At 41.5% G+C, this 25,255-nt stretch overlaps 1 protein-coding gene across 1 annotated transcript in view; it reads right to left on the reverse strand.

Annotated features, from left to right (window-relative positions):
- The window catches only part of AGBL1 (AGBL carboxypeptidase 1), a 1,172,656-nt gene that overhangs the window by 910,715 nt on the left and 236,686 nt on the right, over window positions 1-25,255 (reverse strand). The window contains exons 10-12 of the mRNA XM_040414188.1: window positions 23,262-23,375; window positions 7,563-8,134; window positions 3,245-3,328 (exon numbers count right to left, since the gene is read on the reverse strand). Of these exons, the coding sequence (XP_040270122.1) occupies window positions 3,245-3,328; window positions 7,563-8,134; window positions 23,262-23,375 (770 nt within the window). The remainder of the gene's footprint in view (window positions 1-3,244; window positions 3,329-7,562; window positions 8,135-23,261; window positions 23,376-25,255) is intronic.

Raw genomic sequence — 25,255 nt, forward strand, 5'->3', positions numbered from 1 at the left:
TGGCAGCAGGCACAGTCTCACCATGCCCAGAGCCACAGCCTCTGCGTGCACCATCACCAGCACGGCCACTTCCCAGTCCCTTACCCCGTCCTTACTGTAGTATTTCACACGTACATTAGCGCAGGTTTTGAAAGTTTATGCGCAAATAAAGTACATAGAATGTCACAGATATTTTTAGGATGTGCACACGTTATACAGTAGGCATAGCATATAGTAAGTAATGTCTCTGTCACCAGCGGCTAATAAAAAATTACACTGAATTAATGTCACTGATATTTAGGATGCACAAACGTTTTATAGGAGGTATAGCTCAAGTAATGTCGCTGTAACCAGCGTCTAATAAAAAATTACACTAATTGAATGTCACTGATATTTAGGATGCGCAAACGTTATACAGGAGGTATAGCGCTGGTAATGTCGCTGTCACCAGCGGCCAAACAATTGCGCTGAATGTCACTGATATTTAGGCTGCGCAAATGTAAAATACAAGATGTAGCAGAGGTTGTATCATTATCAGAAGCGGCATTAGCAATTGCAAAATTTAGCGCAGGTTGCGCTAGTAATATATATTGCAGCCAGATACATCTATAGTCCTTAACAGGACTTTTGGGTCTCTCTAACAATTCCACGCAATTTAGCGCAGGTTTCTCTAATAATTATATTGCTGCCAGATACAACAATGGTCCTTAAAAGGACTTTTGGGTCTCTAAAAAGTTTTTTCACTAAAATATTACTATTTCACTCCCTACACTATCTGTTCCTTCTTTAGCACAGCTCTCCCTGACTAACACTGAGCCGAACCGTGTCATCGGATGCTATATAGCACCCGATGACGCGTTCTGGCCAGCAAATCACTGTAATGCCAGTTGCCAACATGGCTACAGCATAACAGTGAGTGTCAGCACCTCCGCATACGTTTATTGGCTGCGTAGCAGCCAACAAACGGGCAGGTAGGAGACTCGATGTGCCGAGCATCGCGATGCTCGAGAAAAATTAGTGTTCGGCAGAGCATGCTCTCCCAACACTAAATTTTATGTGTTTTATTTTGGGATTTTTTTTTTTTTTTACTTGAAACTTTATTTTTTTATTATGAAAAACACTTATTTTTGCTTTTTATTTTTGTCTCACTCTGGGACTTCAACTTCTGTGGTCTGATCCCCTCTGTAATGCATTACAATACATCCTGTGTTGTAATGCATTGACTGTCAGCTTTAATGCTGACAACATGCCTGTGAGACCCAGCCTAAAGGGTTGGATCTCACAGGCTTCCGTAAAAGGCAAGCTCCGATTCCTATGGAAGGCATCTGGCTGCCTTCTCTGCCATCGGGTCCCCGTCACTGCAGCACGGGGACCCGACGGAGATGCAGAGGGCACCCGTACCATCTGCAAATCCTCTGCACGCCACAGTCTGCTTTGACTGCGCCATACAAGGGGCTAATACGCCAGCATCAGTGTTTTCACCGATGCCAGTGTATTCAGCAGGGGCTTGTCTGTCAGTGACTGCTGGGTCCGTGCCGCTGATTAGGCGGGCGCCACTTCTGCACCCGCCCGATCAGTACAGCGCTGGTCCTTAAGTCACATGTACGGCGAGGGTCCTCTATGGGTTAAAGCTGTAAACATAGGGGGAGGTTCAAGATGGCGACATCGCAGAAGCCTTTGCGTGTTGGAATTTGCAAGAGTGAGGTCTGTTGTGACAGTACAGTGATATTTTCAGAATGAATTTTGTAAATATGCTCAGCATACAAATTGCATTTTGCATTGGGAGAAGCAATTTGAAACCAATGGCTATTTATATCATAGGAAAGTCTGGGCCACTCAATGATTTTTTAAGAGACAGTGATCAGGATTCAAGCTTGATACAAGCATAGTCTTAGAGAGTCGAGCAGGCTGACTAGTATAGAACTACAAGTGCCACAAACCACTGTATAGTATATCTTATTTAAATATCTGTAAGCCACACAGATTTCAAATTTTTCAGGAGCCAAAACTGAAGGACGAACTGAAATGCAGTAACTTATGTTTTGAGACTGATTGGAACAGATCAAATTCACAATGAGAAGGCACAAAGTCTACAGTCCCTTCTTTTTGCTGAGGTTACTGTCACTGTCTACTCCTACCTGGAAATGTTAAGGGAATGACTTATGCCAGAGATAAAGGAACATCTGCCAAGCCTAGTCTGTTAGCAGGATGGTGCTCCTTCTCAGTTTTCAGTCGGATGTTCGCCAACACCTGAATCAAACTCTACCGAAACGTTGGATCGGCAAAGCTGGAATAAATGATTTACCAGTGTTGCACTGGTCTCCATGATCACCAGATCTAACACCCAGCAACTTCTTTCTGTGGGGCTACATCATTAACTCTGTGTAACTATGCTTCCCCCTTCCCCCAACAGCCACGGGATCTGAATGACCTGAGATGACGCATCACTGAAAAAGTGGAGTTCATATATGATGATAGACATCTGGACAGAACTGGACTGGACATCTGTCTTGCCACCAGTGGAGCTCACATGGAACATTTGTAGTGTATACATAAAACCTGGAGAGACAGTGTGTCTTTTCATGTTAATAATTGTGAGTTATGTTATCTCAGTTATGAATATAGGCTATAACTTTGCACCATTCTTTTTGAATTACCTTGTAATCTTGTATCTTAAAATGCTTTTAAATATTTTGGCAAACTTACTGAATGTTATCAGTTATGGTATGGTGGTGTCATTATGGTATGGTGGTAATATTCAGTAATTGTATTTGTTATTATTTGGGGGCATATTTAACCTTTGTATACATCCCTAGGCTGTTATGATGTGTGTAAATATCACTATGAGTGATTTATCAATCATGACACCCGTAAAATTATTTTTTACAGCATCATAGGTGATGATAATCAACAGTTTCACTGTTGATCTTCTCTTTTGCTAACACTAATTATGACCAATTCTCATTATGATTGCTGAAAAACTAACAAATCATGGCAATAGTTGTTGAACGTAAATGGCCCTTCAAATGAGGCTTAGTGCCTAGGGAAGCGTGAACTGTAAATACAGCCCATTATTATTAATTTCACAACTCTCTATGGGAACTTGTATTGCTTACAGTACATAAATGCTTTAAAATATATTGATGCTATATCTGTGCAGTTTTTCTTTGACCATTCAAGTGTTTCCAGTGTGGTGAGTTTTACTTTACTACATATATACAATTTATAAAGTCACATATAGCACTGAGAGGAGTAGTCATATTACCTTGGGTTATCCAAGTCAAACACAACTCGATTAATGAGATCACTTGGCCTTAAAAACCTCTGAATGTCCTCAAAGATCTTGTCCCTAGAAATGTAATATGGAGAACATATACACAGATTTTCTTTAATTTATGACATAATTCCATTGCATTTGTTAATTGAACAAACAAGATATGTACAACTAAGACCTCATGCACACGACCGTTGTTTGCTTCTGCGTCCGTTCCGCTGATTTTAGCGTTTCAGGTGAGGACCCATTGATTTCTATGGAGCAGTTGAAAATGCGGATAGTGCACCGTTTGCCATCCGCGTCCGTGATCCGTGGTACCAGTCCGTCAAAAAAATCTAACCTGTCCTATTATTTCCACAGAAAACGGTTTGCCGACCCATACAAGTCAATGGGACCGCAAAAAAACGCGGCGGCACACAAGATTTTCATCTGCGTCCGCGTTCGTTTTATTCTTATCATTTGCATGGCAAACCTGTCTTAGACTTTTTTTTACATTCCTTTTTGTCTGGTGGTCCTACAAAAATAAAGGAAGACACACGGAAACAAAAATGGAAACGGATCACGGAACAACGGAACCCCATTTTGCGGAACGGAACACAACAATGGTCGTGTGCATGAGGCCTAAGGTGAATGGGATTAGAAGGAATTATAGCCATGATGACCTCCCACACAACTTCAGCTGTCATCCACAGTTTACCTCCACTGATGAGCAGGCAATTATCGTGAAGGAACAGTTCCCTCCCGATGATTGCCTGCTCAGTTGGGCAGCATAAATCTGCGTATATACTGTACAGAGATAGCTGTCAGTCAATGATAACACATTCCCCGTGAACAACTAAATCAAAAATAGAGATATAGATGTGTAAATTACAAGTTTTACTAAATCTTTTCCCACAAAACTATACATCAATCTGCTCAACTCCTCCTGCTCTATAACATGCCGCCAGAAGAATGCATTGCATTTCATGGTGACCGGTCTTCTTTAAAGATTGATGAAATTTAAATTTAAATTTTAAAATGTAACAAAAATATAGAAAAACCATTATGTATTACATTCAGCCAAGCTAGCCCTACAAGACATTGTACCATTAAAAAATATGTGATGTACTATGCTTCGCTATTTTGTCCAGTAAAATGTGGGGTTTTGTCATGGAAACCTGATGGCTCCCATTATAGTCAATGCAGTCCATCAAGCGCTGTTAGTTTCCGTCACTTCTCTTATTTTTCATGCTAGGCTTCCATAACAGCATTGGTGTGAAGGTCTTTCTACACAGATAAATATTTCAAGAAACTATCGAGAACTAACCAAAAGAAACAATGATTTTAGGTACCGGCCGAAAGACGTGACATGAATGAGCATGTGCTCGATCTGCCTTTTACACAGGCCAATTATCAAAGAAGAGCGTTTCTACAAAAGCTCATCCTTGATAATTGGCCTGATTATTGTTTTGTGAAAATTGATCTTAAGTAATAATATGAAATATAGTATCAGGACTTCTATATATGCAAGTTTTTTACTTCTGTATACTACTATACCTATGCAAAGTAATATATTGATGATAGCTCCAGAGCTCACCATAATATGCTACTAGAATAAGTAATCTGGATTAAATTAACTAGAATCCAGAGAAAGATATTCATTATTACAATTATGACAACAGCAATGTGAATGTAATGCATGCAATGCATGGGAATGTAGTATGTAACATAGTATATGTAGCAGGGCAGAACAAAAAAATGCAATTAAATGAAACAATCCCTAATTTTTAGCCATCTATAGTGGCATTCACAATTTTTATTCTGCCTGTTTGTCTTTCCTGAAAGTGTGTTAAGAGTAAAAATGCAGTAAATATAAATTCTACAGACATTTACGTAATATATGGATTGGGGCTTTCTTAAGATAACCATCTTGTATTTATGTTCTTCTCAAGCAGGTTTAGCAGCTTAGGCATTCTGCTTTGTGACAACATAATGCACTTTTCATTACAGCCTCTGCTAAACCAAATATGATGAATTAAAGTGCAGAGAAGAGAGCAGTGAACCCCTCTCCATCGATAGGCAGACACGACATGTACAGATGCTACATGGAGGTTGATGTGATAGAGAAAGACAAATTCTAAGGAGAAGCTGTGATGCGCAAATGAAACAGAAAAAGGGTTGCTTGAAACATAAAATTGCTTTTCTGTATTCTTTTCTACTTCAGCAGCAGCTGTTAAAATGTCATCCGTTATGGGAGCACAGTGGTCTGAGCCCAAGAGCATGCGTGTTATAATAATAGTTAGTAACAGGCACTTCAGCTTATTTTAGGACTTTACACTCACTAGCCATTTTACATTTATTCTACTGCAATGATAGACAAAGTGGAGAGCTGTTCTAGTTGACTACATAGTAATGTCTCGATGAAACAAATATGCAAGTTCCCCAATATATCCCGTTACTAATGAAGGTAATTTACAATCAATATAGGATTCTCATTGAAAATAATGTTACATATCTTTGCACTGGCTTATATGCCACGAGAAAGATCTGGAAATGCACATAGCGTAATCTGTGACTCGTTTGGTCCCACCGCTAATTGTTGAGACTTATTTTGAATTCTCCTAAAACACTATTTATTTAAAAAGGGCCTACGACCATTATAATTTGTGGCATATTGTTAGGCTAAGTCATGAATGATTGATCATAAGACTTTAGCCATTATATTTTACATTTAATTTTTGTGCCGTTCATCCTATGGTACAAATAACATGTTATTGTTATTCTGTAGGTCGATACAATTATGACAATACAAATTTAATACTTTAAAAAAAATTGTGGGCCTCTTGCTTCAAAGAACCGAGCAAATATATACAAATAAAAGCAGTGTATAGCTTTCTCTCTAGTGGTGCTGGAGGGGAACATTTGCTGTCGGGTTCCATAGCAGATTGTTGGGGCCCCAGCAGGACGATTAGGAAAGCCTTTTGCAGTCTTCAAGGATGGGATCCAGTCCTATAATTGGTGCTTAATATATAGTTTATGCATGGAGCAGTAACGCAACCATGTGCATGAGTCTCTCCCTTGAATCGGCCTCTCGTTGCACAACCTTCTGTGCTAAAATCCAGGCTATCTGAAGGGTTCCCAAATACCCTTTATGGTTAATATGAAATACAAATGCCACACGACAAATAACTATGTAGTCAATAGCAATAGTACAAATATTTCTCAAATGCAGAAGCAAACAAACAAATATTAGTTACAATCACCCATGCAGGTTTGATGCCATTATTTAGCCAAATCTGGAGGTAGATTATAAAGGAGGAAAATACAAAAGGATGACGTTATATTGGCACTAAAAACTACATGTGTGAATCCAGCTAAAACACTAACTAGAAAGACTAAGACGCTTAGTGCTTAGATGCTGGGAAATTGTGAGCAAATGAAGCTTTTGAGCCCCAAATCATCTGGGATAAAGTTAAAGGTGTTGGCCACTCTCTGGCTACTTGTGACCAATGTGTATATCAGAGGATTATATGGCACTTACTAATACAGCCTTTGTTGATATTCTGTGTCGTTTGCTATATTTCATAATATGCCCCCTTGTTATCCAAGTCTTCAGTGCTATTCACATAGAAGTCATGTCTAGAGATTTCTTAAAAGTTTGATTCGGCTGATTCGCCGAATTTAACAAAGAAATGGAGGCTGGCGGCCTATTGCAAGCAAATGGAGTAGGTAAGTTTGAATGTTTTTGTTTTTTATACTATTACAGGTTAAATCGATTTGCTGAAACAAAGCACGAGGAAATTTGGCTTCTAGGCAAATCAAATATATCCTGAAATCCGGATCGAATTCCACTTCATGGGATTCGATTCGCTCATCTCTTGTCCTGTCCATAAGATGGCAGCTGATGGAAGCAAATTAGGCAAATCACCTCCATGTGATGTCTTCTCCATTCATATACACTGCACCTGCGCTAAACTCCCAACTGTGCAAGTGCAGATTGCAGATACAGTGTATTTAAATAGAGGAGACATCACATGGAGGTGAGTTGTCTGGTCACATGACCCTCCATCATCAGCCATTTTATGGACAGAACCTCTGTGTGGACACCACAAAAGATTTGGCAAACAAGGGGACATACCTTGTGAAATATAGAAAATGGTACAGAATTTCAACAAAGACTATATTAGTAAATGCCATATAATCATCTGACAAACACATTGGTCAACAGTAGCGAGAACGTGGCCAACCCGTTTAAATGCAATTTTCCAACCACAGAAATGTTTATTTCTAGTATATTAACTGAGTATATTAATAAAATAAAATAAATCACCTTTGTGATCCAAATCTCTTTTCCGCAAGCTTTTGGGAGAATGGAGGTGAGCAGTGGCCCCAAAAGTCAGGAAATGCCAATACTTGATAATCAGGAACAGATTTAGTGTTTCCAGCTACAGACATGTAAACGTGAGGGTCATGGAAAGGTATATTTCCTTTGTGCTGTTCCAAAAGCTGTTTTACAACCTTGTAACTTTCAGATTCATCAGCAACATTACCGTCTTTCAGTTTGACAGTCTTGATGCATCTAGTGGGAATGGAGATTGGCTCCGTATGGACCAAATTAGAACAGACCAAACTTGTTGGATTACGCTGCTTATTTTCTTTCATGCTTATTTGCTCTTGCTTGTTTAATGATGGATCCTCCAAGAGTTGTGGTTTGCTGAAAATGGTGTTCAAGATATTTTGTTCCACATGTGTCTTAGGAAAGAATGCGTCTCCAGGATTGGGTCGGTCAACTGTTGTATAGCAGTCATCCATATATCTCTCAGTGGTTGGAATGTTATGTGTGTTAACACTGGAGATACTCTCGGTGGCATTCAGGACTTCTTCCATGTCAGATGCATTGTCCTTTAAGAAGTCAATAAGGTAAAATTGTAGGATAATTTAATTGGACTTTAATGACCACCTATTAAAAGCATATCACTTACTGACTTTTAACCTAATTATAATTTGAAAAGACTTTGAAGGTGCACTAAAGTAGTGCATAAAGACAAACACCATAAAAATCATATATAATGAAGCATCATTTTACATGAATTTTTATTAATACTGCTTTGCCCAGAAAACAAAATAATATCTGAGAAAGTTCTACACAAAGAACAAGCAAATGTTCAAGAAATGACTCAAAAGAAATGTGTACTGTATGTTCTACAGAGGAAAAGGTTGTAAATAAATAGATTGGTTAATAGGTATGGTATAAATAATGAACCAGACAGACAGGCCAATCAATAGACAAGAACATACATCAACGAATAGCTTACTAGAAGATGAATCTGTTATTTCATCAATCAAAACAGCAAAGATGAGTACTTAAAATATTCATCACAATCATATTAATTTATCAGGCAATCAAAAATCGAAGCAAAACAATACACTTGAGCCCTACAGAATACATGTTGGTATAAACTATATCTCTAGAAGTCTTGTTCTGGTTTGTAAGGACAGAGTGGCGTGCCCTGCCTGATAATTTAGATGTGTTCTACTAGTCTGAAGGGGAGTAGGAATATTTCACAATAAGTGTTGTCGAAGGTAAGGATCGCAATAACAAATGATTTGTACAGGAACATTATTCAATGCCACAAGAATAATCTACTAAGAAAAACGTATTTTCAATGAAAGATATAGTGCTATACATCATACCCATGCAGCTCCTTTAATGAGCCATTGAATAAAGAAGCAATACAGAATAAAATTACAGTAAAATCCTGAATCCCCAGAGTGTCATCTTCCGTATGCACTGGGAAAAAGGCTGAATTACTTAAAGGGGTGTCTTGGAATTAAGAAAATGAAAATAATTACTCTATTATAAATATATTCCCAAATGCCTTTTAATAGTTCTAATGGCTCATTAGGAGAAATAAAATGGCCGCCGTCCTATTAGTACACACAAAACCTGTCCTAATCACACAGCAGGACAAGTCACTTCACAACACTGAGATAAAGAGCAGCCTCATCCTACTCTGCTCAAATAGTCAGGGATTATGATCCTGAATACAGCTAAGAAGATCTTCAGCGGAATCTCTGTAGGAATGTAGTATATCAGGAGACATGAAGTACAGAGAGGATGGACAGGACAGACTGAGGTAATGGAGACTGCATACAAGTGCTGCTGTTCATTACGACACACCCACCCTCCTCTCTGTACTTCGTATCAGCCATATTTAGGATCATAATCTAACGAGTAGATCAGAGAGGAGGATAAAGATGAGGTAGCTCTTTACCTCAGTGTTCTGAAGTAACTTGTCCTGCTGTGTGATCAGGGCAGGTTTTGTGTGTACTAATAGGACAGTGGCCATTTTATTTCCCCTGAAGATTGCTCCCCAGACAAAACAAGATGTGTATTTGGGAATATATTTATAATAAAGTAATAGTTAATTATTTTCAGTAATTTTATTTTCTTAATTCCTGAAGATCCTGTTTAATGGTGTTGTCTGGGTTATTCATTTATTTTTTTATAGCAGGGATATTATTAGAATAACCCACTCCATTCCAGCATTGGTATCTATTACACCACCGCAGTTATGACATAATGTTTTGGCTACAGCAATGATATGTTCATATACCGCACTTGACCACTGCAGCCAGTCACTGACCTCAGCGGTATGCAGAAGGGCTACTGGAAAGTGATTTGCTGTGGCAGTCTTCAGCATCTGCAGCATTTAGGCACAAGACCACTGCAATCAGGACAGTAAAGTCTAGTGGTTTGGGGCAGTGAGTGTATATATAAATATATATATATATATATATATATATTGTGACACAGTAAAGGGAGTTGTATATGGGAGGCAGGTATTTTCCTCCCAGTGTGTGCTGCTGGACTGATTAGCAGCCAGGTGGGGTCAAACACCGGATTGGATCTTATGTGCCGGTCTGGGTTTTGGCAACACCTAGCTGCCTTTAAAAGACAGCTGGGTTCAGCAGAGAAGATCTCTGTATTGGGATCTGAGGCTTGTGCTGGGCTCGGAGGGCTGAGACCCGTGTGAGGGGAAACAGGCCGCCTAAAGCCTGTTCACTGACTCTTTGAGGCAGAACTGCCAGCAGGGTGTGAACTAACACCAAAACCACAAGGTGACTTTTTGTGTTGAATGTGACTTTTTGTTTATAAACTTGCCAAGAGTGTGAATAAACACTGAACTGTTTGATTTATACTGTGTCCGCTTATCCCGTCTACCAGAGCGAATCCCCACTATATATATATATATATATATATATATATATATATATATATATATATACATATATATTTACAAAAGGAAAGGATTGCAGCACTTCCAATTGGTGAAAAAATGTGAAGTCCTTTATTCACCCATGGGTGAATAAAGGACTTCACTTTTTTTAACAATTGGAAGTGCTGCAATCCTTTCCTTTTGTATCTATTGACGGTAGGTCGCGTCTAATTGCTGGCACTCCTGACTTACGGTTACGTTTTGTGCTGCCTTGAACTTTTTTTTTATATATATATATATATATATATATATATATATATGAAAAAATAAAGGGAACACTTAAACAAAAAAATAAAGGGAACACTTAAACAACACAATGTAACTCCAAGTCAATCACACTTCTGTGAAATCAAACTGTCCACTTAGGAAGCAACACTGAGTGACAATCAATTTCACATGCTGTTGTGCAAATGGGATAGACAACAGGTGGAAATTATAGGCAATTAGCAAGACACACCCAATAAAGGAGTGGTTCTGCAGGTGGTGACCACAGACCACTTCTCAGTTCCTATGCTTCCTGGCTGATGTTTTGGTCACTTTTGAATGCTGGCGGTGCTTTCCCTCTAGTGGTAGCATGAGGCGGAGTCTACAACCCACACAAGTGGCTCAGGTAGTGCAGCTTATCCAGGATGGCAAATCAATGCGAGCTGTGGCAAGAAGGTTTGCTGTGTCTGTCAGCGTAGTGTCCAGAGCATGGAGGCGCTACCAGGAGACAGGCCAGTACATCAGGAGACGTGGAGGAGGCCGTAGGAGGGCAACAACCTAGCAGCAGGACCGCTACCTCCGCCTTTGTGCAAGGAGGAACAGGAGGAGCACTGCCAGAGCCCTGCAAAATGACCTCCAGCAGGCCACAAATGTGCATGTGTCTGCTCAAATGGTCAGAAACAGACTCCATGAGGGTGATGAGGGTCCGACGTCCACAGGTGGGGGTTGTGCTTACAGCCCAACACCGTGCAGGACGTTTGGCATTTGCCAGAGAACACCAAGATTGGCAAATTCGCCACTGGCGCCCTGTGCTCTTCACAGATGAAAGCAGGTTCACACTGAGCACATGTGACAGACGTGACAGAGTCTGGAGATGCCGTGGAGAACGTTCTGCTGCCTGCAACATCCTCCAGCATGACCAGTTTGGCATTGGGTCAGTAATGGTGTGGGGTGGCATTTCTTTGGAGGGCCGCACAGCCCTCCATGTGCTCGCCAGAGGTAGCCTGACTGCCATTAGGTACCGAGATGAGATCCTCAGACCCCTTGTGAGACCATATGCTGGTGCGGTTGGCCCTGGGTTCCTCCTAATGCAAGACAATGCTAGACCTCATGTGGCTGGAGTGTCAGCAGTTCCTGCAAGACGAAGGCATTGATGCTATGGACTGGCCCGCCCGTTCCCCAGACCTGAATCCAATTGAGCACATCTGGGACATCATGTCTCGCTCTATCCACCAACGTCACGTTACACTACAGACTGTCCAGGAGTTGGCAGATGCTTTAGTCCAGGTCTGGGAGGAGATCCCTCAGGAGACCGTCCGCCACCTCATCAGGAGCATGCACAGGCGTTGTAGGGAGGTCATACAGGCACATGGAGGCCACACACACTACTGAGCCTCATTTTGACTTGTTTTAAGGACATTACATCAAAGTTGGATCAGCCTGTAGTGTGTTTTTCCACTTAAATTTTGAGTGTGACTCCAAATCCAGACCTCCATGGGTTGAAAAATTTGATTTCCATTTTTTTATTTTTGTGTGATTTTGTTGTCAGCACATTCAACTATGTAAAGAACAAAGTATTTCAGAAGAATATTTAATTAATTCATATCTAGGATGTTATTTTTGTGTTCCCTTTATTTTTTTGAGCAGTGTATATATATATATATATATATACTATATATATATTTTTTTATTATTTTTTTTTAATTATTATTATTATTATTATTATTATTATTATTATTATTATCCTAATAGTGTCCCTGCTGTTTTACAGGATATTTCTCATTATAATAATTTCTAATAATGAATTATGAAAATAATTATTATGATACTGTATAATGAATGTAATATACGTGTAATGCACGCAAAATACGGGCATGGGTCACTATAGCTACATTTTTCAAGCTGCTAAAAGTTTACTGAGACTGGAGAAAATGGTTGGTATAGCAGAACATTACAATAGCTTTATATGCAGACCCAGTGTACTTTTTCAATAGACGGTGTCCGCTGTGGACAGTGAGATTAGCTGCGCAACATCCCCAGTTTAAAGTGTGCGCATCCAAAAAATATCTGTGATATCCAGTGTACTTTTTAAATACACGGTGTCCGCTGCGGACAGTGTCATTACCAGTGCAACATCTCCAGTGTAAAGTGTGCGCATCCAAAAAAATATCAGTGACATCCAGTGAACTTTTTCAATAGACGGTGTCCGCTGCGGACAGTGAGATTAGCTGCGCCAAATCTCCAGTGTAAATTGTGTGCATCCAAAAAATATCTGTGACATCTAGTGTACTTTTTCAATAGACGGTGTCCGCTGCGAACATTGACATTACCAGTGCCACATCTCCAGTGTAAGTGTGCGCATCCAAAAAATATCTGTGACATCCAGTGTAATATTTTAATAGACGGTGTCCGCTGTGGACAGTGACATTACCAGTGCCACATCTCCAGTGTAACATGTGCGCCTAAATTTTTTATCTGCGACACACAGTGTACTTTTTACGTAGACGCTTTGGACAGTGACATTACCGGTGGTACCTCTCCTGTATAAAGTTTCCTCACCCCAAATACCTGTGACATTCCCTGTAATTTCTTATTAACCGCTGGTGACAGCATTGACATTATCTGTGGGATTTCTCCTGTGTGACGTTTCCACATCCCAAATACCTTTTAAAAAAGAAATTGTGCATACACTTCCAAATCCTACGCTACTGTACGTTTGACATACTTTTAAGCATATATAATATTTTAAATGAAGAAGGCAAGCAGTATGGTGCACGCAGAGGCCATGGCCCTGGGCGCGTTGAAACTGTGCCTGCTGCCAGAGCACAAGAAAAACGTCATCCACAATACCTAGCTTCAAGTCCCAGTTTGCAGGGCAGCACAGGACACCACTCTTGAAGTCAGACCAGCACGACCATTTGGTCGGTTGGATTGCAGCTGATAATGCTTCCAGTTGGTTAAGCACCACCCTGTCTTCCACCAAGTCCAGTCTTGATACTCCTTCCTCCCACCATGGAGAGTCTGGCCAAATAAGTGATCCCACAGTCAGATATTCCGAGGACCTCTTTTCCTCGCCATTCCTTGATTTGGCCCTCTCACCAAGCATGCTTGAAGAGGGAAAGATCTTGTGCCCCGATTCCCAAACTCTTGAGCATCCACAGTCACAAGAAGATGACAGTGGGGAACGGCAATTAGTGTTTAATGAGGTGGATGATGATGAGACAGAGTTGCCAATAACTCAACAGCAATTAATGTCTCAAGAGGTTGAGGAAGAGGATGAGACACAGCTCTCAATCACTGAAGTTGTGGTTAGGTCAACAAGTCAGGAGGATGAGCAGAGTGAGGAAGTGGAAGAGGATGTGGTGGACGATGAAGTCACTGACACAACCTGGGATGGTGGAAAGCTGAGCGAGGACAGCAGTACAGAGGGGAAGGGATCCATAGCACAGCAACAGGCTGGAAGAGGCAGTGGGGTGGTAAAGGGGAGAAGGCGGGCCACACCAAACAGGCCCGCAACTGTTCCATGGAGCACAACCTTGTGGAAATCTCCCTCGCCAAGGGGTAGGTGTTCCGCAGTCTGGCTCTTTTTTGAGAAAAGTGCAGACAACAAAAGAATTTTAATTTGCAACCTGTGCCATGCAAAAATGAGCAGGGGCGTGAACACTAGCAACCTCACCACCAGCATGATCCGCCACATGGCATGAAAGCACCCTAATAGGTAGGCCGAACGCTTGGGGCCACAATCTGTGTCTGCGGGTCACACCACTGCCTCCTCTTCCCCTGTGTTATGTGCTGGCCAATCCCCTGTCCAATACGCAGGCATGGATGCCTCCCGCCCTGCACCTGGACCTTCGCCATCAGCGACCACATCAACTTCCGTGTCCCAGAGCAGCGTACAAATGTCCTTACCCCAGGCATTTGAACGCAAGCGCAAATACCCAGCCACCCACCCACAGGTCATAGCACTAAATGCGCAGCTTTTCAAATTACTGGCCCTAGAAATGTTACCATTTAGGCTTGTGGACCCTGAGGCCTTCTGCAGCCTGATGTCGGTGGCTGTCGCAAGTTACACAGTCCCCAGCCGCCACTATTTTTCAAGGTGTGCCATGGCCGCCTTACACCAACATGTGCCCGTAACATCACACGTGCCCTGACCAACGCAGTTACTGGGAAGGTCCACTTCACCAAAGACACATGAACAAGTGCATTCGGCCAGGGACGCTACATTTCCCTGACGGAACACTGGGTGAATGTTGTGGAGGCCGGGAGCAAGTCATACCCTGGGATGGCACAGGTGCTACCGATGCCAAAGATTGTGGGCCCTACGTCAATCAGGGTTTCCACCAGCACCTACGTTAGTGTCTCCAACCCCCACTTCTCCTCCTCCGCCTCCTCCACCTCCACCTCCGAGTTATCTGCGTGCAGCAACAGTCAGTCATCAGTCGGTAGCTGGAAGCAGTTTAGCACTGCAGTGAGGAAGCGACAACAGGCCGTACTGAAGTTGATATGCTTAGGGGACGAACAGCACACGGCCGCAGAGCTGTGGCAGGGGATAAGAGACCAGACTGAGCTGTGGCTCTCGCCACTCAACCTACAACCAGGCACGGTTGTGTCTGATAATGGCCGTAACTTGGTGTGGCTTTGGAGCTCGGGAAACTTAGACACATCCCATGCTTAGCCCAGGTGTTCAACCTTGTGGTTCGGAGGTTTTTCAAAACCTACCCCAAGTTGCCTGAGCTACTGGTGAAGGTGGGCCGCGTGTGTGCACATTTCCGCAAGTCATCGTCAGCTTCAGCCGGTCTGTCAACGCTGCAGCAGCGCTTGAAATTGCCAGCTCACCCGCAGTTGTGCGACGTGAGCACACGCTGGAACTCGACGTTCCACATGGGCTTTGTTAGCAGCATAGGGCAGTAGTGGAATACCAACTGCAACATGGTCATCGCCTTTCCATTCAGCTTCCGCTATTCACAAGCGAGGAGTGGGCATGGATGTCTAACCTTTTGTGAGGTTTTGAGGAATCAACACAGATGGTGAGCGGCGATAACACTATTATCAGCGTAACCATCCCACTTCTGTGTCTACTCAAACACTCACTGCTCACAATTAAGGACGACGCTTTGCATGTGGAAGAGGTGAAAATGGGGGAAGACATTACACAGGGTGATAGCCAGACCACCCTCAGTTCGTCTTCTCAGCGCAAATTGGACAATAAAGAGGAGGAGGAGCAAGAGACGGTTGCCTCAGCTAAAGAGGGTAGTACCCAAGTTTAATTCCATCTGTTCAGTGTGAGTGGGCAGAAGAGGAGAAAGAGGATGAGAAGATTGAGAGTGATCCTCCTGATGACAGCGAAGTTTTGCCTGTTGGTATTCTGGCACACATGGCTGACTTCATGTTATGTTGCCTTTCCAGCGAACGGCACGTTATACGCATTTTAGACAACATTGATTACTGGTTGTTCACCCTTCTTGACCCCTGATGCAAAGAGAACTTCTCATCTCTCATTCCTCTGGTGGAGAGGATGAGCAAAATGGTGCAATACCAGAAGATCCTTGTTGAAAAATTGCTCCAAAAATTTCCATCTAACAACACTGGTGGCAGAGTCCGTACTTCCTTGGCCAACCGAGGAGGGGAGACAACGGTAACACACAGCAGTTCCAACAGAGGCAGGGCAACACCCTCCAAAGCCTGTAACAGTTTCATGACACCCCGCCAGCACCCTCACCCTAATGCGCGGCCTAGTGTCACAAGGAGGGAAAAATTTGGGAAGATGGTGAAGGAGTACATAGCAGACCAGGTCAGCGTCCTCAATGATCCCTCAGTGCCTTACAACTACTGGGTGTCCAAGCTGGACACGTGGCACGAGCTGGCGCTCTACGCTTTGGAGGTGCTGGTCTGGCCTGTTGCCAGCGTTTTGTCAGAGCGGTATTTAGTGCTGCTAGTGGCATTAAAACAGATAAGCGTATCCACCTGTCAACTAAAAATGCTGACAGGTTGACTCATAAAAATGAACAAGGCTGGATTGACAATGACTTCTCGACTCCACCAGAGGAAAGCGGCTGAACCTAAAGGCACTTTAAATGTGTTGTTTATAATGTACTGAATACACTGTATTCCCATGCACCCCTTCCACCACAAACAAGGGTATATGGTTGAATCTTCCTTTTCTTAGCCTCCTTCTCCTCTTCCATCATATCAACACATGCTTATTCGTCACATATAATACCCTAGCATATATGCCCTTCGCATATAATGTTTTACAGGGTCAGCTCACCAGCAGGCGTTCACCTACAATCTTTTACAGGGTCATCTCACCAGCAGGCCCTCACATATAATGTTTTAGAGGGTCAGCTCACCTGCAGGCCCTCACCTACATCCTTTTAGAGGGTCAGCTCACCAGCAGGCCCGCAACTAAAATCTTTTACGGGGTCAGCTCACAAGCAGGCCCTCTCATATAATTTTTTACAGGGTCAGCTCACCAGCAGGCCCTCGCATATCATTTTTTGCAGGGTAAGCTCACCAGCAGGCCTTCACCTACACTCTTTTACAAGGTCAGCTCACCAGTAGGCCCGCACCTAAAATCTTTAACAGGGTCAGCTCACCTGCAGGCCTGCAACTAAAATCTTTTACAGGGTCAGCTCACCTGCAGGCCCTCACCTAATTATACCTAATAGGTAATTTGCGCGCATGCTACCTTCCTTGGATGTGGAAGCCGTAGCCGTTTCTCAGGCTCCCTCTCCTGAATGGAACCATAATTCCCCCACTACCCGTGGTCACCCTGGTTTGTGCTGAAAATTACATCGAAAGTTGATAGGGCAGTCATCCGAATGGATCTTCGCCATCACGGGGACGTGCGATCGGCCCCAGGTTAACTAGAGTCACCAAAGTGGCAGCAGGTCCTCATCCAAAATGTTTTAGATGGTAAGATCAGCAGGCCCTTGCTCCAAATGTTTTTGAGGGTCACCAGCAGGCCTTCACCTACAATCTTTAACAGGGTCAGCTCACCTGCAGGCCCTCACCTAATTATACCTACAGTAATAGGTAATTTGCGTGCATGCTGCCTTGTTTGGATGTGTTAGCTGTAGCTATTTCTCAGGCTCCCTCTCCGGAATCGAACCATGATTCCCCCGTTACCCATGGTCTACATGGTTTGGGCTGAAAATAACATCGAAAGTTGATAGGGCAGACATCCGAATGGATCGTTGCCATGATGGGGACGTGCGATCGGCCCCAGGTTATCTATTGTCACCAAAGCGGCAGCAGGACCTCGCCCATAATGATTTAGATGGTCAGATTAGCAGGCCCTTGCTCCAAATGTTTTTGAGGGTCACCAGCAGGCCATCAATCATAATTTTTCAAGGCTGTGTATGATGTGAGTGCTGGTTCCTTGTAATTTTTGGCAGCCCTTTTACTTAGTGCATAGGCTTTATGAGTGTAGGAGTCCCACTACCTGAACAATTGTACCACAAGGTGAATGAGGCCCTCTCTTATGTAATATACAGGTTGTATCGGAGTGCTTCTTCCTTGTAATTTTTGGCAACACTTGCACTTTATATACAAGTAAATATACAGGAAAGAATGTTTCCTAACAATTTTTCCTCTAAAATCGATTTTATCTTTTGTGCGTATTATTGTCAGTCTGTAAAAGTGGCATACATCGTTCCCAGCAGCGACCTCGGAGTCCAAGATGCATCCAGACATCCTCCCCATGCTGTTCCTGAACCATTTAGGTGGTGTTTTCATAACTTTCTGACGTTTTCTTATGAACCAGGCACCCTCCCTCTTCAGACCAGGGGGTGCCTGGTTTAATGCTCGGGTTCTCCCATTGACTTCCATTATACTCGGGTGCTCGGTATCCCGATGTGTTCGGCCAGAGCACCCGAGCACTTTGGTGCTCGATCAACACTAGTTAGCACTGAGAAAACAATTTGGGATCTCCCAGAGATGTACTCTGTAAGGTCTTGCCCATATGTGTAGTTTCTTATTAAATTTAAGGTGCCTATCCACCTTTAATAGCTGGCAGCTCAGTCAAGCCATGCTTGAGTTCTACATGGGGAGAGGGGAGTAAGCAGCTTCAGGAAACTTCTGCCAAATTCTAATCACCCTTGAGAACAAAAAAGAATCAAACATAAAATTCTAAATGCCCAATCCTTCTTTCCCCCAACATCATCTGTTGGTGGAAATATGGACACGTTATACACATCAGATAGTTGGCCAGCCCCACCGAAACAAGAAAGCTTGGCCTAAGTTAATCTAATATGTATGGGCAATGTAAGTCTTCTGAACAAAGTTTTAAGCACGATTAAGTGCAATTTTGCTAATTAAACTTCACTTGGGTGCATAGGTCAATCAGCTAAAACTAGAAATACACAACCTAGGTGACACAATTATAGCTAATTTACATCTATATCAAATGCAGATATAGAAGACTTATCTAACCTACAGTGTCTTGCAAAAGTATTTACCCCCTTTGACTTTTTTCATATTTTGGTGCCTCACAACCTGGAATTAAAATGGATTGTTTGAGGATTTGCATCATTTAGTTTACAGAACATGAATAGAATGTAAAATGGTATACTGGGCACTCACACTGTAGGTAGAACCACGAATAAAATCGATGCTGATTACTAAATTTAAGATTTAATGGTATTTATTAGTATAGCTAGTAGCTTAATGAATCAGTAAAATACAATAAAATACAATGTAATGGACTAGACTGTCTGAAAGTCAATATACTAACAATAGAATAAAATAATGCATTAGATAAGCCTAAAAAAATTGGAAATAGTGATTATTAGACAATAAATATAGAATAAAATAGCGAATGGTAAAACACGGCTGGTATAAGATAATTTATAGGACAGTCGGGTTCCTGGTCAAAGAAATGGTATGCTGTTGGAGCAAAGTATATGGATGATCCAAATTCAATAGAACAGTAAAAGAGCAATGTTAGCGTTGCAGTGAGTGTAATATGCGGCGTCCCGCTAGTACTCACTGTTCGATGATTGATAGTGTAAAATACACTGCTGAAGCTCCGGTTCTCTGTGTCACCCAGTAGCTGTTCCCAGGTTGTCTTCCGCCTCCGGTTTAGTACGGCTCCGGGCACCGCTCCGTACAATTCAAGAGCCGATGACCTTCAAGCCTATGTGTGCCTGCTTCCACGCTGGATTAAGTTTGCAGTCGCAAAAAGGATGTGCTCGTTCTCAGGTTTTTTAAGAGGTTCAAGCTCCTGATGACTCAGCGTGCCAGGTTCTCTTAGAAGATGTTCCGGTTCTGTGGCGTCAGCCTGGATGAAATTAAACACTTGGTGTGACAAAGGTTCGATTGGAGATAAGCTGGGGGTCTTGGATCAAACGCGTTTCGGGGCTTCACATTGCCCCTTCCTCAGTGATGAGGATGAATAGAATGTAAGCAGCTCACCCACCAACTCAGAAATTGGATGGTACACACCCCACTAGCTCACCCAAAGCCTGTATAAAACCAAGAACTAAATATATTCAAATTAGGGGACACTCAACACCAGGACTATATGGATCACTGTAGATATCATAAATACCCTTTAATGTGGAACAATAAACACTTACTGTACATAGGCCATTTGGCCTGCACCCACAAAAAAATATATAATAAAATGAATAAAAATAAACTATAATAAATACAATTATGATAAAATAGCACAAGCAGCTGTACCCCTATATCGGATTGTATATTAAATAATACTGCACATAAAGTGGTGGTATGCAGTCAATTCATTAATTGATATTTGAAATTGTGAGTACGGTGTTCCTCCAAATCCTTACAGATATTCTGGGTATTACACTGCACCGTTCCACTTTATATAGTATACATTAATTTACGTCCCGGCTTCCTTAATACATTATTATCATCCTCATTTGGGATCCTCGTCCTTTAATTTCCAACTGTGACCACAATAGCAGGTAATCAATTAATACTGTATTGAGTGGTCTGCGACTATATCAGACCATGCACTCACCATATAAATAAAAATACAGTCATCCAGCTGCATGAAACAGATAGAACGTCAAGGTGCGTATTTGTACTTTACCACTGTCAGCCATGGTTATTCGTACTAGGTCATGTGTCGTCTTGGAGTTGTTCCTCCTCTTTGAACTGCCAGGACCTGCGCAGCATCCCAGGTAATCCAGCCGTCTCCTCGTGGCCACCTTTTGCGGCAATCACAGCTCCAAGTCGCTTTGGATAAGTCTCTATGAGCTTGCCACATCTTACCACTGGGATTTTTGCCCATTCCTCCTTGCAAAACTGCTCCAGCTCCTTCAAGTTGGATGGTTTGCGCTTGTGAACAGCAATCTTTAAGTCTGACCACAGATTTTCTATTGAGATCTGGGCTTTGATTAGGCCATTCCAACACATTTACATGTTTCCCCTTAAACTATTCAAGTGTTGCTTTAGCCGTGTGTTTGGGGTCATTGTCCTGCTGGAAGGTGAACCTCCATCATACCCTCAAATCACGCACAGAGTGGTACAGGTTTTGCTCAAGAATATCCCTGTATTTAGCAACATCCATCTTTCCATCAACTCTGACCAGTTTCCCAGTCCCGGCTGCTGAAAAACATCCCCACATGGTGTTCTTTGGGTGATGTGATGTGTTGGGTTTGCGCCAGACATAGTGTTTTCTTTGATGGCCAAAAAGTTAAATTTTAGTCTCATCAGACCAGAGCACCTTCCTCCATACATTTTGGGAGTCTCCCACATGCCTTTGCACAAACTCACAACGTGCCTTTTTGGTTTTATGCAGAAAGTAATGGCTTTCTTCTGGCCACTCTGTCATAAAGCCCAATTCTATGGAGCGTACAGCTTATTGTCATCCTATGCACAGATACTCCAGTCTCTGCTGTGGAACTCTGCAGCTCCTCCAGGGTTACCTTAGGTCTCTGTGCTGCCTCTCGGATTAATGCCCTCCTTGCCCGGTCTATGAGTTTTGGTGGGCGGCTGTCTTTTGGCAGGTTTGCAGTTGTGCCATGTTCTTTCCATTTGGTTATGATAGATTTGATGGTGCTCCTGGGGATCATCAAAGATTTGGGAGAAAAATGTATAACCTAACCCTGACTTGTACTTCTCAACAACATTGTCCCTTACTTGTTTGGAGAGTTCCTTGGTCTTCGAGGCAGTGTTTGGTTAGTGATGCCTCTTGCTTAGGTGTTGCAGCCTCTGGGGCCTTTCAAAAAAGGTGTGTATATGTAATGACAGATCATGTGACACTTAGATTACATACAGGTGCACATCATTTCACTAATTATGTGACTTCTGAATGTAATTGGTTGCATAAAGTGGAGGTGGAAAGATTGCTTTAGATGCTGATATCTACTCAATGGTAGCCTGGTCTTGTTTGAACGATGGCATTCCAGGATTTTCATACAATACCAAAATGACAGCATTAGTCCAAGCATCAGAGGCTATATCACTGTTGGAAATCGAGGCAGGTATAATCGAGGGTAAAACCTGCTTTTACTTTCACTTTTAGCTGTATTCACTGCATCCCAGTTTCTAACAGTGACATCTTCCCATGTACTGAAGACATTGCAGTCATTCTGGCATTGTCTGAAAGCTTGTAATGTCAGCAAACAATACAAAGCCCATCTAGCTTGTAACAAATCAGAGATATGAGCAGATAAAGCAGTCCCCTTCCCCCAATGCCAATCTGGAGGAGCAGTTTGCCAAGCTGAAGGGCTGTAGGAGGAGAAAAAAATGTAACAATATATAGGAATGTGACATTATCATCGCTGTCCGGATCCACATAATAAAATTATGTTATATTTACCACACAGTGAACTCCATAAAAAAAATTGGCAAAATAATGTAAAAATTGCAGTTTCTTTTTTATCTTTCTCCCTAAAAATTAAATGAGTTATTTAATACACTATGTATACCCCAAAATGGTTCTTATAAAACCCACAACTAATTCCCCAAAATAAAATATATATATATACAATTTTTTTTTTAAAGTTATGACTGGTAGAACACAAAGTAAGAAAATATTATTGGTCCTTAAGGCTAAAATTTATTATGTCACTAAGGGGTTAAAAATGCAATTGTGTCCCCTGAGTTGTGCGCCAACAAGATTTACTGAAGACACACATTAAAAATCTACATATGTATTTTTACAGCATATTCTAATGGGTTGTGTTATGTCTCCTGGGAGCCACTATCTTGCTAGTTATGGCTAAGAAATGTAACTCTCGAAGTCTTGGGTATATATCCTTCTGTTTTAGAAACAAACCCGCTGAACCACATAGATATTACATTTCCATCATAACACAAATATTAAAAGTTTCTGCTGTCATAAATCCCAATCATGCATTGTAAGTAACTACTGTAGTGCAGTAGATAAGTCTAGAGATAATGATTAGATCTATAAGACACTCGTAATACTCGACTCGATTTCAACAAACTAGAAAAGCTAACTGTTTTGTTGGACCTCCATTTAATAGAAAGATATGCCTGTACATGCATAATACTTCTAGTCATACAGCCATTTCCAGACATACTAATTTAGTAATGTACCTTACCTTGAAGTCAAAAATTTCCGAACAGAATTCTTTATACTGATTAAATTCCTCAACTGGTCGGTCGGGCTGAGGCAGTGATTTCAATTTTTTCAAGTCTGTCTCCAAATCATCATCCTAGAAAAATAACGATAAACTGTTATTTCCATGTGGTTTAACATATCTGTCTCCTCTTTAGTAAAACTGAGGTCAGTTGCAAGGGTGATATGGCAATCAAATATAGACAAAACCTCTTTCATTCAACCACCCATTTCTTCTACAGAAGTGGACTTCTCTAAAGATTATGCCCTACACTACTACTGTATATAAGATGCTGATAATGTACCACATCAAAAAATTGCACTAAATTAGAGATGAGTAAATTGATTAAGTCTATATATTAGTCTGAATTTCAATATTCTGCTGCCAAACTAATTAGAATTTTTGGAGATTTGCATCAGAATAATTGCGTAAAATGATGCCAGTGCCATTTTAATGCGAAAATTTGTGGGGGAAAACGGCAAGGAAGATAAAAATAGAGGATCACATGATCCTAGTAGGGGGGACTTTCCCTGATTGTCTCAGAGACTGACAGACAGGGTGTGAGCCAATAAAGGGGCAGAATTTTGGCAGGTTCTTCAATTTCACCACTCTGAGCTTATCTTGTGATCTGAAAGCATTTGCTTTTGATGTGTTAGCAGAAAGTAATTAAAGACACAAGCCAGGTTCTGATAATTAAAAAATGGGGTTCCCCCACTTCTCCCTCGTTCATGGAGTGGAGATTTAATTATGTCCCAAATAAAGTCCTATGAGAAAGTCGAGACGCGGAGGAGGGGAGGTACGTGAATACGTTATTTGTTTCAGAATTAAGGCGGACTGTCTATTCTTTGTCATGGAGTATTACAATTGGATTGCACCAGGTTGAGCTCGCGGACGGGTCGGGGGGGGGGGGGGGGCCTGGGATTCTAGGTACCAGCGACTGCAGCCAAGAAAGGAAGGGAAGGGAACAAAAAAAAAAGGAAAAAAAAAAAAAGGGGGGGGTTGGGTGGGATTAAATATAATACGTCAGAATCTACAGATCTGGATTTAATGTTATTGTTCATCACTGTGTTAGGATTATATTAACATTTATTATCTATGTCTGTAAAAGCTCTCTTTTTTTTCTCTAAAAGTTTTGTAACTAATTTGAATAAAAATAAAAAAAATAAAAATAAAAGACACAAGCCAGCAATCTAGGTGTTGTAGGGAAAGTTTAAGGACATATTTACACTATAACTACAACATTATAGATTGAATAAATAGGTGGAAAAGTCAGGATTTTATAAAGGAAAGCATAGGTTGGTCACTCAGAGTGTGTGTGTGTGTGTGTGTGTGTGTGTGTGTGTTGCTGCACAGTTGCCCTTTTTTCTCCCTAAAAAACTGTTACTATACTTATAAGTAAGCACTTCATCGCATTTCAGTGCATCAATAGCAGTATGTTCATAGAAAGTGACATATAATTTTACCTCTTTTAATTATTGAAAGACAGCTGCAATTTTTCTTCCATGTATAATCAAACAGTTTATCACATTTTGCCAGTGTGTTCATGGCAGGGCACGTTTAATTGTGCCTATGTTAGTTACTAAAAAACTGTTTCAATTTAGCTACCATTTGTAATTGGGCATTTCAGCACATTTCAGTGCATCAATATACTAGTTGTATTCAACACATTGCATTACATCAATGTACCATGCAGTTTTAGTTAAGACATTGTATTGTGTCAATATTCTGAGCAATTTTAGTTAACACATTGTATTGCATCAATATGCCTTGCAGTTTTAGTTAATTCATTGCATTTCATTAATATATCATTGTAAATTGTCAATACTAGTGTGCAGTGTGTTTGTAAAAGTAGAGGGATCTTTAATTGCAATTCTTTAAGAGCACTTTAATCGGCGTGAGAAGACTTGTAGGCCATACATGCTCCTCTGGAATTTTGGGAAGAAAGGGATATAAATGAGTGCTTAACAAGCTCTGCC

This window comes from Bufo bufo, chromosome 1 (genome assembly GCF_905171765.1).
Source record: "Bufo bufo chromosome 1, aBufBuf1.1, whole genome shotgun sequence".
NCBI lineage: Eukaryota > Metazoa > Chordata > Amphibia > Anura > Bufonidae > Bufo > Bufo bufo.